Below are 19,243 nucleotides of genomic sequence, written 5' to 3'. Positions count from 1 at the left end.
GGTCGAGGAATACGGGATCCTACCGAGGACGCACCTCGGTGGGAGAAAAGGGATCAGTGTCGACCACGCTATTCAGTTGATCCTCGACCGAGTGCATCGGGCATGGGGTACAGGCAAGAAGGTCAGCATGCTACTACTCGACGTAGCAGGTGCCTACGATAACGTCTCCCATGAACGGCTCCTATATAACATTAAGCGGCTCCGACTAGGCCAGTTCGTGCCATGGATTGCATCATTTCTCAGTAACAGGAGCACCCGCATTAAGCTACCAGGATATCTCTCGGACAGCTTCCCTACGCCAACCGGTATCCCACAAGGATCGCCTATCTCACCAATCCTGTTCCTGCTATTCAACGCCCCTCTGATCACCGCATGCAGCCTTAGGACAGGCGCTGCCCAGTCCGTTGGCTTTGGCTGGGTGGATGACGTGGCAGTCCTGGTCGAATCGGAATCATATCACAACAACACAACAACACTGGAGAAAGTACTCGACAAGGCGAACCTATGGGCTAGACGCCATGCAGCAAGATTTGCACCCGACAAGTTCGAACTTATTCATTTCACCAACCCTCGATCAAACGACAACAACCAAACAGACACCCAAGAGGATATTCGGCAAGAGGACAACACCCCAAACGACGAGTACAACGATATATACGACTTCCACAGAGCACACCCTCAGGGCAACGACCAGATGCCCGTCAGAATCAACGACTTATCAATACAACCAACACAGTCTGCTAAGTACCTTGGTGTCTGGCTCGATAAACACCTCGATTTCAACACACATCGCCAGAAATTACTCGCCAAGGCCAACGGCAGCCTTGAAGCCCTCCGGGCGATGACAGGGTCAGTGTGGGGTGCCTCATTGGTGGCAATGCGGAAGGTCTACCAGGCAGTGGTAGTGCCACAGATGCTCTATGGGGTGTCGGCGTGGCACTGCCCCGCGGCAAGGGCCATGCCGGCCGGTGAACTACGACGCACCATCAACGAATTTACCAAGGTCCAACGACGCGCGACAATCCTCATCAGTGGAGCTTTCAAATCCACCAGCGCGGCAGCTCTCAACGTCGAGCTATTCATAACACCAATTCACCTACTCATGGACCAAATCATCCAGGAATCGGCAATACGAATCCAAACAGGAGCCACATGGGCGCAGCCAGAGTGCCTACGTCAACAACGATCCCCACAGGAGATCAGAAAAGGGGGATGGAGCCCCCTTGAAGCCTTGAGATGGAAGAAGGATGGCATCTTAAACCACCAAGGATGGGAATCTCGGAAAGCGTTTGTTCTGGCGCCATGGGAGGCACGGATCCCATGCGTCATTGACCAAGATGCAGAGATTGCGCGCGCCTCGCATGACAAGATTGAGACGGAGTCCCTGTTCCAACAGGCCCTCTCTGACTGCACCCCGACAGTCATACAGAATCGCCCCCGAACGATTCTATTCTTCACAGATGGAAGTGGATATGAAGGCCAGGTCGGCGCTTCAGCCGTTGCCCCGCGTGAGGGGATTTTTCAGCGGCGATATCTTGGAACCACCGACGAATCAACAGTGTACGTTGCCGAGCTCAACGGCATTGAGATAGCGATTGCCAGGTTCGTCAACCAACAACAAAACGACAGCAGGCCTACAAAGCTTGTTATCTTCTCCGACTGCCAGGCCGCCATCCAGGCGGTGCAAAACCCAAAGCGATCGTCGGGTCAGTTCGTGCTCGACAGCATTTATGACCACGTTCGGGCCCTTCGATCGCTGCAGCGAACGCCCACGGTCGATCAGATTCCCGTCGAGATCCGTTGGATCCCCGCACACGTGGGCGTTCCTGGCAATGAAACTGCTGACGTTGAAGCAAAGTTGGCGGCAACAGGTGGGGGAGTGGAGAGGGGCAGAACGGGCTTACCGCCCGCCGGTGATTCGGCAGCCAATCGGATCCAGTCCTCCGGCGATCGAGTCCTTCTAGCAACGATCGCAAAGCGTCGTGTGCGGCGACGTATCAAAGAGAGATGGGCGCAAGAGTGGGCGAGGGAGACAACTGGCAAGCCGAACCAGCGATTGGTAAAGGCTCCAGACAAGAAGGTGCTTCGGCTGTTCGAATCTCTTTCGAAGCCGTACACCTCGATTTTGATTCAGATGCGATCAATGCGAATCGCACTGAATCATTTCTTGTTCAAAATCAAGGCGGTCGAATCAGATGAGTGCTACTGTGGAGAAGGGTCTCAAACACCGAGACACGTCTTAATGCAGTGCCCGTTGTACGCTGATCTGAGGAAGACGTTCCTTGACAAGGTCCGGATGACCGACCTTGGGGATTCGACGGATTATGATGCAATCATATCGCACTCGCTGGCCACCCGCTACGTGGCCGAATTTATGCTTCAAACAGGCCTTCTGGGACAGTTCCGGCACGTCGAAATCGAGCCAGAACCACCGGAAGACAACGAAACAACGAGCCAGGACAGACTGGCAGGCACAGGTGGTGGAGACGCTGGGTAGGAGGAACGCCAAGCCCAAGACCGACCGAGAGGTCTTGGAAGACTACATCCAACAACAGCGAACGCCACGAATCGAGAACGAAGCAGGAGGATGGGAATGCCGGAGAGGGAAGGCAGAGATGGAGATGCAGAGGAAGCAGCAGGCCAATGTGAGGGCGAATTGAGAGATATATCGTGGGATCGAGGGCATGACGGGCGTTCTGGTACTGTTTCTGGGCTGATTTTCTATGGCAAGACGCCGTTTTCCTATGTATTTACTATTTCATGCGCGTGGGCTGGCGTTCGGATCACTCTTGCTTCCGCCGGAGGAAGCGCCTGCATAGCCATTACGCCACTAGTTAGGCTGCAACAGGTTAATAGAGTGTTGATTGATTGATTGATAGTACGTAATAGCTATGCAGGTGGTCTCCAAGAATCAGTCTTGTTCTTATCCTTCTTCTTATTCCAATCCGACTTGGTCGCTTCTATCTCCAAACACCTTCTTCTCCTTACCTAGTTAACAGGCCCCTGTCCTGATAAACAGCACCCTCTTACATTGACGGGCTGCCCTAAATACCCTAGCTCCCGCGGTGGGGTCTGCGGTCGCACCCCATCAAAATTAATAGACCAACTTCAACCGCGCCAAGATTACAGTTTTCTAGACTGGATTGCTCTGAATTCCGTAGCGTCAAAGACCGACCAAAATGGCCAACTGGTGAGTTTATTGGGGCATGGTGTCACTAAAAAGATGACAGGGATTTGGGTTGAAAAATGGCTGGTATTCGCCGATACCAGCGACCCCCATGAGATGGCCACAATTCTCGTTCACCGTACATAATAAACTATCGGTATAAGTCGCTAACCCCTCGATGGGTCGCTGGACATGCGTGGGGAAAACTAGCTGCTAGGGATCGTGAACCCACCCATCCCACATTAACAACAGTCTCCTGCACATGCCGGGCATACGACGGGAAGATATTGTGGTTACCCCGTCGTAAATGCTCTACGATCCCCGTGGGCCGCACGGCATACTGGCACTTGCGACATACGATGACCTGATACTTGGGTAACCGGATGAATAACTGGTCGGCGGTTGGGCCTGGCACGACGGGTGATTGATTGATTGATTCATACTCGGATCTGTCAGGCGGTAACCGGCCCCTTACAAAAATTACCATTTTTGCCGGACCCTCGCGTAGCGAGGGTCCAACACCCCAACGATATCGCATTTTCCCATACTAAACGCGCTTTTTCAACACCATTAGAACCACCAATTCAACGCGAATTAGTAGGTAAGTAATATAGCAAAATGCAGCGCTCTCATTGGCCAATTCAAAAATACTAATATAATATCGATTATATCCGCGCTTAATGTAGTAGTCCTTAGCCTTACAAACCCTCTTTAGCTCCGGCATTATCCTTCGCCTCCAATGCGGCCGCAACTTCATTAACGCCGCCAGGTCATCTCCCTTCTTCTCTATTCGCTTCATGCGCTCTAGCTGGCTAGAGTGGACTATTCTAGTCAATTTGGCAGATTTGCGAGAGTTATTACGCTGACGCGCATAACGAATCTCTCGCAGATACGCCGTATTCTCTATATTCCGCTCCAATTGAGATGCGATATAAGAGAATTCAGTAGCGGCTTTAGCTAGCTTTTGACAAGCTGGCGTGTGCGAGATGGCGAGCGGTCTAAGCGGGAGATCCTATCCTCTAGGCGCTCCTCTAGCCTCTGAACACGCGCGAGAGTCTTTGGCGTGCTGATATCTGTGGATACGCTACCACCTGCTGCCGAGGACGGTGGGCTTGGAGTCATCCTAGTAGGATCTACTAGTTGGTCTAGCACCATCGTAGGATTAATAGGCTAGAGACTAGTTAACCTGAAACCGAGCTTAATAGTAGAAGGGTTGAATGTCTGCCGGCGAATTCGCGCGAGGGCTTCGAGGAAATCATCCTTAGTAATTCTCTCGTAACTACTCACTGTAGCATCATATACCTACTTGCTATGCTAGTGCTTATAAGCGCTGAATACACTAACATCAAGCAATTGAAGCAGATGGCTTGAATGCGGTGGTAGGAAGCAGATAATAATGTTGTGTCTCTCACAGTACTTGACGAAGTTCCATGTCATATGAGAGCCGAATTGGTCGCAGACGAGTAGGCGATGCGTGCCCTTAGTTGAATTAATAGTCACATTATGGAATTTCTCAATCCACTATTTTAAACACACGAATCTACGTAGCTTCCAATGGCCTCCTCAGTCCTCAGTCTTGGCTGATTTGAATATGAGGGGTCATATAGGAAGGATACATTATATAGGATAACCGAGAGGCATACGTAGAACATGCAGCAGTTGAAACGCAGAAAGGAGGTCCGATCTCGCTGTCTCGTCTCCTACGTCTCACTGCCAATTCCTTAGCAGGGAGATGCTGTTCTACCATCGCACTCCTGTCCTTGGGAATAGCTTCATGAAAGAAAGTCTGTAACACTGATTGTGGAGTGACTACTAGAGAAAAGCACCATTTCTCGTTCTAGCCCCACAGCTCCGTTGAAATTTGGGCACCGTTGTGCTGTGTGGCTTTATGGTCGCATGGCGAATCTGTTTGGTTATCAGCAGAACTAGGATATTTTGAAATTTATTGCTGTGAAGTTGTGGATCCGCGAGTTGACTACCTACAATCCCATGTTGACAGGAAAGTAACCGTTATACTGCTCGGTTGTGGGCTATTGCCCAGGATAAAATGGTCAAGCCACAAGCACGCATGATTATGAGTTAACGGCTAGGCCTCGATGGGTCGCTGGGCGGATGTGGGAAGAACGAGCTGCTGCGGATCCTCAACGCATCTATCCCATGTCAACACCGTCTCCTGTATATGGCGGGCATGCGATGGGCGGATCTGGTGATTACTGCGTCGTAAATGCTCTACGATCCTACTCGGTCGTATAGCATGCTGGCACTTGCGACACACAATAACTTGGTACTTGGGTAACCGGACGAATAACTGGTCGGCCGTTGGGGGTAACATGGTGGAATGGAATCTGGATTTATAAATATATATCTTGGACTGTTTCTGGCGGGTAGCGTACTGACTGTAGTAACGGAATGGGCGGAGATGGGATATATTCCGAATGGCTTTACACTGCAATGGATGATTCTCCGTGACGTTGACATTACCCCTGAAAATCCTAGTACTAACCTCTAACAGTCGCGTGACCGAGTTACTCACTCTACATACTAGTTATAGTTACTATGGATGAACCTGGCGATCGGGGGACTGATTGACGGATCTCCAGATAACCCTAATCCCGGTCGCACCCCATCAAAAAACCGACCAATTTTGGCCGTGCCAAGACTAACTTTCTCGTTATTGAATCTTTCTGAAAATTCATTTATTTTTAAATCAATATAAACCCTACAAACCATGAAAATCTGGAGTCGCTACCCCTACTTAAACCAAATGGGATGCATTGCCAAAATCAAATGGGATGCATGGCCTCCCAGGAAAGTGGGGCTATACTTAAGAAGCCAACCCTAAATGGGATGCAATGCATACCACCGACCCCCATGGGATAGGTGTAACAATCGGCCCCTTTTTAGGAGGCTCACTCTCTGAAGCAATCGGCTTTTTCTATACGTGTATCGTTTTTGGTGAGCGTTTAAGCCGGTCCAACTTTTGGCAATGACGTTTATCATGATTTTGGATAGCCTTCATTTGCTTGCTGGTTTCTATCGCTTCATTCACTTACGTAGACACTGTGCGTCCACGCAAGATACCGGCGTCTCAGGGTAGAAGCCATGTAGCATGCGGTGTGCGCGATGATTGTGTATAGGCAATTGGTACATCCACTCATTTCCTTCCGGCTCACTTTCGAGGTCGCCGACCTAGACGGTCTTGGTTAGCTTAATATACCACGTCTTTATTCTTTTCTAGTTATTTATCTTTCGATCTGTATCTCTACTCTCTTCCATTTATTATGACATCTTTAGGATACTGCATAGTCATCGACGTGATCAGAGAGATGCAATTGATACAAGTCAGTGTATTTGATGAAGTTATATGGAGATTAATAAATACGGACATCTTAGCCGTGCGAAAAGCAAGTGGATTTAGCCACTTGATATCCAGCATTTCAGGAGCCCTTCGGCAGAAACATGTGCACATATAGAATGGTAGGTAGATTTAAGTTGGCAGGAATAGAAGCTTCGCCTGGATAGGTTAGGGCGTGGAAACTTAGTTGAGCGGGAGAGGGGTGTGGTTGTACATACCAATCAACGAAATACACATAGCTTTCACAACTTTGGAAGATGCAAATATTCACCAATACCCCAAACCTCAATCTACGGATTGAGCAGCCCCAAGCGGCATGTTACTTTTATGGTCTCTTCAGCCAGAGTTAAGACTGCTGCAAGGATCCACCAGTGATACTAGCAGCGCTGAAATGTACCCCGCTTAGCCATTTATTGACATCACGAAAGTGGTGTGAACCATCAGTCATTCGCTATAAAGTTAACAGTGAAAAAGAGAGCCGGGAGGTAGACAGCTACTTTCGACGAAAACACCCAGTCCTGCCTCCTCTTGACGAGCACACACTGCGAGCTCAATTTCAAACAGAAAATCTACCACCGCGATTTTCGCAAGTGATCTATCTGTCTTGTCGCTGCGAAGTCCAGAGTGCCGTCCCTTTTTTGAACCTTGGCCACCATTCGGAATCGCTTTCTCTTGCAAAATTCAGCAGCATTCTCTATAATGATCTCATGCGAAGTATTCCGAGACGGTCCAAAAGATAAGTCCTCATAATACAGTTTTTGGCTCTTTTGTCACTGCATGAATGGGGATATACCGGGTTTAAAGATTGTTACGATGCCAGCATTACTATAGTACCATAAGGGTATGGGTTTAGACAAAGAGAAAGTAATTCATAGCACTTAATTCTGTAACTCAATACATGAACCATAGCTTCTCAATCGGCGTTTTGCCAGGTCTTACCAAAGTTACCAATTCCAGCCAAATCCGCACTCCAGACTAATCCCGTAAAAGTGATAAGGAACCAACTATGAAAAGAATATATAAGATCAAGTTTTGCTAAAAGATGGATGAGAGCTCTCTTTTGTATGGACTTTCGTTTATTGGCCTCGCCCTGCCGCTATTGTCGTATCCCTTACATTCTTCAAGAAAGGCAGAATAGACGTTCCCGCTGTCCCAACCTCGTTTACGCCCGACGCCTTCTTTGATGGTAGGGTAACCAGTCTCGTGACGACCTGGATATGCTTGCTGCGGAAGTTGCTCAACGCCTCCGTTGCAGCTATATATGCGGCTTTGAGGTGATGCTGCTCATCTGAAATTGGTGTCGTCGCAAAAACCAGCTCCCGTATGCTACCCATATCGCTGACATATTCTAGAAACCGTCGATGTGGACCAGGCATGTAATCCCGCGCCTCTGCGTGGAAATTTTCCCGCTTCGTGTTGGTCAAGTCGTTCTGTTCGATACCCAACACTATGTCAAAAAACTGAATAAGTGCACTCTGACCATTGCTTCCGCCTTGGAATTTTTTCCATCCACCATTGCCTTTGCCCTCGTCGTAAAAGATGCCTCTTGGTAAGCCTGCATTTTCCATGTTTTTGCCGCCGGCGTAAAATGGCCGAATTCGATGACAGAAGGTCATGGGATCACATTTCTCGTACATTCGCGCTAGCGAAGCTGTACAGTCATCGATACATTGCTTCAATGCATCCATGGCCTTGATAATGACCACATAATCTCGGGCCTCTATGGCTTGTAATGCTTCTAGCATGGGCTGTACAACCCTAGCTCCTATTGCTTCAATGGCAACGCCACCAGCAAGAAACCATGATTCTGACTCGGTTCCAGTGAATGATACGAGTGCTTGGAGATCATTCAGGTTGGAGAAATCCTTCCCACCGCAGGAAAAGTTCCAGAGGTTGGCGGCAGCGCAGGTTAGAACCGGAGGTACTTCAAGTCGAGCAGACACATGCACAAATGGTGCAGATATTTGGGGAGGAAGAACCTAAACGACAAAAGATGAGTCTCGCTTTTCTTGAATTTGGCAACTTCACCGCAAAGAGTGACCTATGGGATGCTTACCTCTTCTGGCTCATCCCCCTCCCAGATATAAGCATGCACCATATATGCCAGGGATACATAAGCTCTTCTCCATTCGGTTTCTGATTTCAAGCGCCTCGTACATAGTATTGGGAGCTCTTCGACGGTGCTTCTTAAACTGCCACACTGAAGCAATTGCGGCAAGTGACTCAAGATATGCTCCCAAGGCTCGTAGTACAGATCCGGTAGAATTCTCAGAGGGCATTCTTCCGGGAGAAAGGCAACCCTTGTCATCATGAATCTGCCCAAGTCTGTAACAGTCATCTTCAGGGAAAATTGTCAGTAATCATGTCCTGGTGCCGGAAGAAGATGGCTCAGCGACGGCCAAAGATATAACTGAGGCGAGGTGATAAAAAAGACTCGGATTTTCCGAACAGTCACGCAGCAACAGAGCTGTCTATATATCAACTATTCACGCCATTCGAGTAAGACATGCCGCAGTGGGAGCTGGAACTAAGTGGCGATTCCCATGGGTTTCCACCATACCGCATATTTCCCGAACCCGGACCACAACTCGGCGGTATTTGGAATGGGAAGGTTAGGACAAGCGTGCCCAATCCCCATCAAATGACACTCAAATTCCAACTTCTATGCGAGTTATGTTACTAGCTACATGAGCTAGTTACATAGCTTCGCCGCTGCGCAGATAGATTTGATACGGCAATTTTTAATATCATCAAGGGCTAATAAGATCTTGTCCTCCTGATTTGCTGATTTCTGCCAGGATTCAGAGCGAATTGGTGGCATGGCTGATGGTTGAAGAAGGTAGGTACGTGGGAAAACGCGATTTTGGATGTGGTGTTCCGAATGGCCGGGAATTACGTTAGTAAATTAAAGCCGGGTCTAAACTCTAATAGGTTCCGCTTCCGCAGCATACCATCCGATCCAGATTCGGCTGATACGGGCGCAGGGTCCGATGCTGACACCTGACCGTCGGAAACGGACTTCCCAGGCCACAAGATGGCTCTAAAATCGTACACCCTTTGAGAAGGCCGCAGTAATAACGAGAAGGAGATTGAAGAAAATCCCCGTATCTAGTAACATAATTCACAAGCCGTGGGTCACACAACCGAGTCGGTCACCCCAAAACACCTTATTAAATGCGATATTTGTGTTCTCTATAATTCAAGTATATAGTTATTTTGCCTTAAATTCGAGGATATGCGCTTTTCTAGTAATGCTAGCTTAGGACCTATTATAATGACCCGATAGGCTTACGGCCGCAGAATATAGTTACTTGGCCACTTTGGCTAGGAAGTCGCTAATATATCCGTCCTTAGGAACAAGTCACTATTACTACGTAGGCTCTAAGAAGTAAGTTCGGAGCATCTTAAGTTCTAGGATCGAATACGACTTTCCACAGACTGAGAGGAGTGCACACGATATGTGCGTAGAGAGATGTATTTCTGCCGGCTATCTGAAATGGAATTGTGACATCCACATGCTGCCAGAGGGTACCACAATCTTACGAAAACTTACCAACATTCCTTTTCAGTTGAGGTCTCCAGCAAAATATAGCCAAAAAAAATTACAGAAACAGCCAAACAAGAGGAAAAGATATTTATAGAGATTAAGGTTGAACTTTGTTGAGATGAGGGATAGGATCTAGGAGGAGCTATCGCATATGCCAGCAATTGAATATTATTGAAGATATCTAAGATAATCCCTGAGCAGAAGCGTGCTTTTTACGCCTCCTAATGATCGACATTATCATCCAAATTAGTTTCTCACATGATATCTATCAATGAAGTTTCGGCGACATCGAAGACTGCTTAAACCTCAACAAACTTCCTCTGTCAAGTTATAATACATGCAATACCCAGATAGAGGCAAACAAGGTAAGATCAATAAGCAGGAGTAAATTGAAATAATATATTGTACAAATACAAAGGAGCAAACCCTCCACCCTTGACCAAAGATGGTCAGCCTTGTGAAGGGGTAGACTCAATTACTACTCGGCTTCTCTCGTGCTGACCTTGACCTTTTACTGCTTTACGAGCTCTATACTGGTATCAAAGATCATGTATCCCAAGTATGTAAAATCTAATGATATAATAACAACCAGTTAAAGGCCTGAAATTCCGGGTATGTAATACTTGCATAAGCTGTAGGACACGCTATTTATCCTATAGACAACTCATATTTACCATTCTGCCTTTTGAGAGTCGGGTTGTTTTTCAGGGTTGGCAGGGCCAATTGGAACCACGGTGGTTGTAAGAAGACTGGAAATGGAGTTAGCCGGTCCATCATACTAGTGTAGATACTTTGGTTCTGTCTTATATCTTTAGTATTCAGCATCGAAGACATGGTCTCATAATAGCAAGTGGGGATATTAAAGAACCCTGGGGTTCTGACCCCAGCTCGCAAGGGGAAAGGATCTCCATTGATGTGTCCATTGCTGTCAATGACATTTGAGGTATCAGGCATCTGGTACCCTGGTTTATCGCCGTTGGCCTTGAAGCCGTTATATGCACTAGGAGAGCAAGGTCAGAAATTTTAAGCCACTCTAAGCCATTTCAACTTACCTAATAGCGATATCGTCAATCGTCAACCCTCCCCACGTTCCCGTGTTACCGGTGAGAGTATCTGTGTCGCCTCCCGGTAGGTACTCCGGGGCACTGCAGAGAGGTCAGTTGGCTAACAAAAAGACCAGGAGTAAAGGACAAAAGGGCAAAATCATACAATACTATTCTCTCCCCCGCCTTCATGTCCCGGGTTCCTGGAATTTGGCATAAGCAAGAAAGATCATGGCAACAAGAGAGGAGGCGAATGAAAAGGGAAATATACCGTATACATAGATTGTGACACCGTCGACTGCACACGATCGGGCTTTTGGAATAAAAAGATGCATATAATCCATTCCTGAGTCGCATGGTTGGTTCAGAATACTATAATGATGTGACTTCAGGTCAGTTGTGTTTCTGAGGGACAATATCAAGATCCGAAATCCATACACTACAGTGGGGTAAATATCGGGGGTTAATCTCCAAGCCTTTTCAGCCAACAAGCCATAGAGAAGATGTTCGAAGTCGAGCTTAAGGTCTCGGTTATCGACGGTTGAGAGCGTAGAATTAATCCACATGCCTTCAGAGAACAAATCTTGAATGCCAACGAATGGTGATGCAGAGTAGTATCCACCCTTCTGAGCAAAATCTTTGACCATGACCGAATAGATATTCTGCATCGCATTGGTGATTTCCGACAAGGCATTTCCAAGTTATCCTTCATTAATTGCCTGTTGCTCGGCGCTGCAATTTGATGAATCTCATGATTAGGCTTTGGAAGTTGTCTGCTTCATAGGGTGGATTCTTACGCCGGCAAAAGATCCTTTCCCATGGTTTGAGTTCCACTAATGATACCGACAAAGGCAGAGGTGCTTTTGTCTATCTTCTTTCCCTGGATGCTATTTTTTATCAAGCCTGCTTCGAATCCAACATAGGCGTTGAACACAGAGAGGAGTATATTGCTAACATCGAAAAGGATCTTTTCCATCTCGGTATTGTCCTTGACTGGAGGAGCAAATTTTGATGTTAAAGTCCCCAGCTCTGGGGTTATATCGGCTTCCGCATTCTGAAGGGCTGTGTTTACATTGCTCCATAGCTATTGTAGTCCGTCAGTCAGGTAATCCCTTATACGTCAATAATGGAGAATTTGGAGAGTTGTGATCACGCACATTATGAAAATTGGCAAAAGAATTGAGGATCAACCATCCAGCCGGGCTGGACACAGTCTCACACTTTGAGACACCCGCATCACACGGACCACTGACCAATTGACAGTCGAAGTTCTCAGGACCATGGAAGTAATGAGATACCGCTCGAGAGAAGGTCAGGCTGCCACCCTGCAAGCGTTGCTGATTGTAGTACTGCGTCGCCTTCATGAATGCGTCATCCGCCCCCGCCTTTTGCCAACGGGTCGCGGGATCAACAGTAGGATCGCCAACCTCAGAACAAGAGCTGGGTCCAGTAGGTCCCGAGGGAGACCTCGGAACCGCAATGAAACCGTCCAGAGGAGCGCCTTCCACTGAGAGGAAGGCGAAAGTTAAGGTTATCACAGCCAAAGTTATACGCATGTTTGTCGTGCAGGTTGCATCAATAGCAGTGACTGACGTCGGTAAACCTGGAGGTAGAAAGGATGGTACAAAGGAAGATTCTGGCCTTCTTGTTGATACTTTTGCCGTGTACTCGGTGCTCATGGGCTTTCTTATATCACAGACATTCAGTAAAAGAATCAGTTCAGTAACCTTTTCGGCCGAATCTCGCACCATAGGAACATTGGAAATCGGGGCTGTGGTTTCAGAAACGGAGTTAGATGCACATGAAAAACCTTACTCCCTTGCACGTGTAGCAGGGTCTGGCGGAAGCATCCAAGACGCCCTCAGGGTATCTCTTGTTTTCATGAGTTGTCCTAAATATAGCCAAGTCTAACGGTTGGTAGGTTTATGGTTAAAAGTTCTAGATTTCCAGCCCTGCTGATTGGCTGTGGCATTCGGCCGTATGATGTATCGATGGGAAGTGTGCTTGAGATACAGCCGGAGAAATTTGGTTTCCTCCAGTTAGGGATTTGGTTCCAGGCCACGTGGATCTTGCCGATGTCTTGGCTGTGATGTTCCTTCCCGATGTCTTGGTTTCTCCCCGTCTAGGTTCGAGTTCCCCTTGCAGGTGCTTCTTTCAGGTCTCTCCTCTCCTGTCGTGTCCCCTCTAATGTGTCCAGTAGTTTTTTGGTCGCGGGATTTCGTCAGTGAGGTTTTCCTCTTCCAGGAGATTCTTCTTCAGATGGTCCTGGCGGGCCATAAAGATGGAGATGATTCTTCCCCATGAGATAGTGATATCAAAAAGAATTTCAATTTCATTTTGCTTCATCACATTGTTTTCTTCCTTCTCGTGGCCGTACTTCAGCCTAGACTCTGTGTCCAACATGTGTATCAATATATCGAATACGAGGGAAAATGCTGAAAACCCGTCTACTGTTTAGGAAGGATCAAATAAGCATATCAATGGGCAACCAACGATGCAGTGCCAACATCCAGGCATTGGAAGAGGTTCAGAGTACGTGATGTTTCCAGTAAGATTCCTTGTTCGGAAGGTAGTTTACCCCATAGTAGGCAGGTTGTTATGGCCAAATCTCTGAGAGATTTTTCACGTACGAAGAACCCACCAGGTACAAGCTGGTATAAGTAGGTTTAACGCACTTGCTTGGTGTTAAGTCAACACCTGTAGGTTAGCTAGGATCTTGTTCGCGCTAGAAAATTTCGCCTTTTCATGATAATTAAGACCGTCACCCTCCATATAATATCCTCTGGAAACATATTCTCCAACCTTCCATGACAAGCTAGTAGTGCAATGACGATGGTTCTAAATCATCCCCCAACCCATTCTACAACTTTAATAATGCTTCCCTGAGAGCGGTTACGTGACTAACAACGCCAAGGAAAATAGTTCGAAAGCAATCAATACCTTCCAACCTGGCTCACTATCTCCAGGTTAGTTTCGATGATAGCAAGAGCAAGGGTGAGAATGAGAAAATGCCAGGAACAAAATCCCGCTCATGCAAAGCGCCACTTCATCACAGACCTGAGCAAGCTATCCTTGCCCCGCGGGGCGAACGGGTCCCGCTCATTTTTGTGCTTCTGCAGCTTGAGCAGTTGCTTGGCGGCATCGACGTCGATGCGCTCCCCGGTATCAGTGATCTTGAGCGCCCACTTGACATCGTCCACATTGTAGCCCAGCTCGTTGACCAAGTGAGCGATTGCACGATCAACGGGATCTTGGACCCATGGACGGCGGGGTGGGGGCGCGAGAGCTGGTTGGAGGAGTGGGCTGCAGGAAATAGGGAGATTTGATTCGGGGATTATGAAGCGTGGCGGGGTGCGGCTGGGAGTACGACGGCCCACGCTAGCTGCTGTGGAAGAGGAGAGTCGGTCAAATGATAGAGATGGGACGGGCGGAACGGGTGGTGCGTCGCACGGTGTTGCCACGTTGAGGTAGTGCACGATCGTGCTGAACTCCGACATGGGCCGTTCATCGGCGAAGGATGTGCCTGGTGCTTTCTCGCGGCTGGGGGGCCCGTGTAGACGGCGGTTGCGCAGCTCTTCTTGGAATTGATTGTGGCGCTGGAGGGATTGAGGTTGGGGACAGGCGATCCGTTCGGCACTGCTGGACGCGAGGAAGCGCTCTAGCTCTTCGTAAACGCGAGAAACGGCTTTCTTAAGGAAGGTTGAACGGCTAGTTTCCGTTTCGGTGGGCTCCCATTTGGTCAGTCCGCTGCTTTGGGCCTTGCTGAAGGTGGCGGTGGTGGCTTCGGCGGGCCAGAGCGAGCTGAGAGTCAAGACGGCAGAGAGCCCAAGAGTTAGCATGTAAGATGTCCATTCCTCTGTGACCATGAGTTAGCAATTTTTCATTCAACAAGTTGCTGTTATGCCGCTCTATCACTTACCTAGTGCAGTCTCTTCGCGAACGGTATCACCATCAAGAATGTCCAGCCCTTGGAAGATGCCCACGTTCCGGGCCTCGACACTCTTGCCGTGCAAAGGTTGCAATAACACTTCCAGACAGGTCCAAATCTCTGTCATATCGTACAGCTGCTTGGCAGAGAGACCAGCGACGCTGTTTCCACGGGCGAAACCTTCGGGCGGTTCAAACAGCACATTGTTCATATCAAAAGGCGCCGTCACGATGGAGGACGCTCCAAACGAGCTCCTGGCCTTGGGTCCGCCCTTTAACCAATCCATCTGGCCTTCCAAATCATTCTCGCGACCCTTGCCACTCCCAAAGATGCGACAGAACGTCCAAATTCGCCAAAGAGCATCGTCAACTTCTTCGGCGCGGACAGTATCCACGCCGGAAAGGCCCTTCACTGTATCCCGACGCAAGAAGGGCGAGCAATGAACCAAAATCATAGACTTCAGCTGCACGAGCGTATAAATGTCACACGCATACCGACCCAAGTACAGTTCCGGTGTATACTCAGGCAGCGGTGTATCCGGCTCCGGCAGGAATTGCCACTCGTTCTTCCATGGCGGGCTCATCTCACGCAATTCCCACGCCGGCGGCGACATGCGGAAAAGAGCGCCCTTGATGAAGGAAAGCTCACGATGTTTGAAAATATGATAAAAGCGCTTGTTAACGAGCACGAAATTAAAAAGATCATCCAACGAGTCGATCCGCTCCATGATCAGAATGACCAAATGGTCCGGAATCTCGATCAGGAAGTCAACGGGCATGTGTGGTCTTTCTATGAACATGGCTGGAATCATGGATGTCAGCGAGGGCGGCGTTGCCACGAGTTCGTAAATCTGTTCGGGTGGTAGCTGCACACTACTCGCCTGCGCCGCCTGCGAGTACTGCAGCCTTTTGCAGACGACGAGTTCACTGGCAACTAGCATTTTCTTATCCTCTGGCGGCGTGGTGCGTAGCTCGAGAGTTGACACTTTGGCATCGCTACCTACCGAGGCGGCAGCCTGCGCGGGGTGGGGATGTTGATGTTGCACTTGCTGCGTGAGGTTGGCGGGGCGGGACGAGGGAGCCGCCCGCTGCTGTGGTTGGGGTTGTTGTGGCTGCTGTTGCCGCTTTTCTGTTTGTAGGTGGGCGTGGAGTTCTTTCTCGATGTTGAACGACCCAGAGAGATTTCCGAAGCCGAGATCCCGAGTCTGCAGGCGCCGGAGTTGCAGGAGTAGATTGTCATGCTTGGAGGCCGTGCCGGCATCCAGATCCAAGTCCAAGTCCAAGTCCAACTTCAAATCCAAACTGGGATTCGAGTGTGAAGAAAGTCGGGAGGCCCCATTTGAGCGGGCTTCGACGGGAGCGTGTGGGTCTGGCAGGGAGGTTTCCGACCGAGAACTCAGCACGACGCTCAGGCAGGGTTCTTGCGGAGTCGGGGCCCGAGGGCCGTTTGTCCGCCTGAAGAATGGTATAGTCGGGGTAAAGGATTTTTGTATCTTGGGAACCTCGTCGGCGTGGTTGAAGTTGGAATTGGAACTGCTGGAAGGACACTTGGCCTCGTCCTTGAGTCTGGGAGTCTTAGGGGGTTTGGTGCCTTTAGGAGCGGCCTCGTCTTTGTTGTTGGAATCCTTGTCGGGTGAGGGAGGCGGCGGCTTCTCCTTGGTCGCACGTAAGGACTTGAGCGTGTCCGTCCAGGGATTTATCGCATTGTCAACTGGTTCGGCATTTGCGTGGATATTCTTGCTCTTCTTAAACGATTTGGATGGGTGTTTTTTGGAGTGTGGCTTTGTCGAGGGAGGCAGTGGTGCTGGTCGCGTGGCGACTAGATCGCCGTTGTGTCGACTGATCTGCAGCGGTCCGTCTAGCATTAGCAGGGTCCGTTGCTGCATATGTGGGTCTCTTGCAAGGTCGGCTAGTGCGTGTTCCAATTCTTCTGCAGCCTGTGCTAATGTTGGAATATGGCGCAGACGCTGGCCATTAGCGGTTTCTGACCACCCTGGGCGACGGGTTCGGCGGGATTGACGGGAGTCACCAATACTACCACCACCGCCGTACCCCCCGCATGTATGACATGCTTGCTGGTGTATGCTTGTGGTGGAGTGAGTCCAACCTTGGTGATGATAGGCAGAGGGGAATGCCGTTGATCGCGATGCTTCAGTGGTCGCGGACGGATGAGTGCAGCCATTGCGGTGGATCGCTAATGGGCTGGGCTCGAGAGGGAGAGGCTTGTTCTTGATGTCGTTCAACGACAGTTTGGAGGAAATCGAGGCGCGTCGAGATTGGGGCATCGAGCTCAACGGATAGGTTGAGCTCACCTCGTAGCCTGGGCTGGGTGCCGTTCCAAACGGCACTCGTGTTGCGAATGACGGGATTCCTAGGGAACATACCGAAGTATCATCATCGAAGACACCAGCCGCAACGGGCGAGAGGATGGAGTATCTATTAAGTTCCTCTGTGGCCAGGCTGAAGCTTTCGGTCTTGACACTGGTGATAGAACTCCGGCGACTGTAGCACGACGAGGCACAGTCAAAGACATCCTCCGAGCCCGAGCCCGAGGATGATGCCGTCTTTTGCGGCGAGGTTCTTTTGGTGATCGGGATAGCCGATTCCGTTTGTTGATAGCGGTTTGTTTGAGATAGTCTGAGAGTATCGATCGGCTCTGCAGGTGGAGAACATGCAACAGGCTCTCGTTTGGATTCATCGACAGAGCCCTCCGCCATCAACAATTTCATCTTGAGCGGCACTTCTAGTGATTCGTTTTCTTCATTTCCTTTGTTCCTTTTGTCTTCCAATGACTCTGAAATACTGCCCCGCACGGCTCTGGCTGGCGGGCCCCTCAGACTAATATCCTATCGGACCTGAGCGTGGAAGAGACTGCCCTCGCGTTTGAGTGGCGGTGGCAGTCGAGCTCCTTTCTTATCCTTCTGCTTTGTGGAGTTTCTACGCAGTCGAATAAATAGAAAGATTCGAGGCGACACCGACTTGAACGAGTTCGAATCGCCTCATCCGCTGAGACTTTACAATGGATTATGTTTGAGGACCGGAAGGCCAACTATGACGGGGGCGAGTACTGAACCAGGGCTTTATATTGCATGATTCTTCTGCCCAGACCCGCAGTTGGCATTTCTTGTGGATCCGTGCTGCAGGCCAATGCCACGATCGGTACGGCCGTATAATCACCGCTGGTATAGCAAGTCACAATTCCGTAGGGGGGCTGGTCTGCAGGAACTCCCAACTCGACATGGAGATTGAAGCCAAAAAACGATGGAACAAAATAAAAAAAGAAACGGCAGCGACCAAATACTTATTTCAGTAATTCGTGAAATGTCCACAGCAGGCTATTTAGAAAAGTGTCTTCACTCTATCTTCTAAGGTTTGGCCAGATCAAACCCCTAATGAGTCTCAAATCCGGTCTCCGTCGTAAACTCCTTCACGCTGATATTTTTCAATGAACTATCCACCTAAGGGTGGCTTGGCAAGAAAGCTAAGCTTAGACGACAAGTATCAACCAAGCAACCTTGACGCCGCTTGCTGCCAACCAGGTCTCTGTTTCTCCCAATGTGCCTGCACGGCTTCTCCTGTACCGTCCATCACCTCCATACGGTGCTTTTCAAGGAACTGCGAGAAAATATGCAGAATAACAGTGCGATCACTCGTTCAGCAGGGGAGTCTTCTAACCACGTAAGCGGCCAAATCAACGTAACCATCGGAAGAGACGGAACACAAACTCGTAGAACCTGTCAAAAGCCGACCTGTAGGCTTGCTTACTTTAGAGATAAGAGTCGCGGTACCCGGTTGCATTGCATTGAACAGCCTGTTGAAGCATCAGAAGTCCGCATAATTTGTAGGATTGCGCTATCTGGACCATTGCCTCGGTCTAGGTTTCCTACCGAATGACGACTCGATCGACCACGCGCGCAGTCTGCCCTTTAGAAGTTTATTGCCTTTGGTAATGTCTCCGAGACAAACGCGGCCAAAGGTACCAGTTATGTTATGAACTAGTGGCCTAAGTTTAGCAAAGCAATCAACGTGTGTCCATATTGTCGAAGAACTCGAGCAAAGGGTCACTACTGATCTGAAGCGGTTTGTATTTCCAGCGACAGAGCAAGTTTCACTTTGAAATACTGGAAAATCTTGCGAAAGTATGAAAAGCACGGGGTTGAGAGCGTCATAGTGTTATTTCAATAAGACTTTGGCGCGCTGGAGAT

General features: G+C 49.1%; 4 protein-coding genes across 4 annotated transcripts; all 4 read right to left on the bottom strand.

The window, feature by feature from the left end:
- Positions 1-7,597: 7,597 nt before the first annotated feature.
- Positions 7,598-8,619, bottom strand: N7458_001031 (indoleamine 2,3-dioxygenase; the record flags this gene model as incomplete). Its single annotated transcript, XM_056904425.1, has 2 exons — positions 7,598-8,500; positions 8,578-8,619. The coding sequence occupies 2 exons, from the start codon at positions 8,617-8,619 to the stop codon at positions 7,598-7,600; spliced, it is 945 nt and encodes a 314-aa protein (XP_056772192.1).
- A 2,119-nt stretch (positions 8,620-10,738) lies between these two features.
- Positions 10,739-12,667, bottom strand: N7458_001030 (DUTPase; the record flags this gene model as incomplete). The annotated part of the gene is made up of 5 exons (XM_056904424.1): positions 10,739-10,817; positions 10,937-11,068; positions 11,121-11,213; positions 11,909-12,195; positions 12,269-12,667. 5 exons carry the CDS (start codon positions 12,665-12,667, stop codon positions 10,739-10,741), a joined length of 990 nt encoding a protein of 329 aa, XP_056772191.1.
- A 628-nt stretch (positions 12,668-13,295) lies between these two features.
- N7458_001029 (uncharacterized protein) lies at positions 13,296-13,514 on the bottom strand (the record flags this gene model as incomplete). Its single annotated transcript, XM_056904423.1, has 1 exon — positions 13,296-13,514. One exon carries the CDS (start codon positions 13,512-13,514, stop codon positions 13,296-13,298), a length of 219 nt encoding a protein of 72 aa, XP_056772190.1.
- A 626-nt stretch (positions 13,515-14,140) lies between these two features.
- N7458_001028 (F-box protein) lies at positions 14,141-17,767 on the bottom strand (the record flags this gene model as incomplete). The annotated part of the gene is made up of 2 exons (XM_056904422.1): positions 14,141-14,967; positions 15,031-17,767. 2 exons carry the CDS (start codon positions 17,765-17,767, stop codon positions 14,141-14,143), a joined length of 3,564 nt encoding a protein of 1,187 aa, XP_056772189.1.
- Positions 17,768-19,243: the final 1,476 nt, after the last annotated feature.

The sequence above is a fragment of the Penicillium daleae genome (assembly GCF_028827525.1).
Source record: "Penicillium daleae strain IBT 16125 chromosome Unknown utg000001l_segment0_segment0, whole genome shotgun sequence".
Lineage (NCBI taxonomy): Eukaryota > Fungi > Ascomycota > Eurotiomycetes > Eurotiales > Aspergillaceae > Penicillium > Penicillium daleae.
Note: the sequence above shows the minus strand (reverse complement) of the source record. Positions and strands in the feature narration are given on the sequence as shown.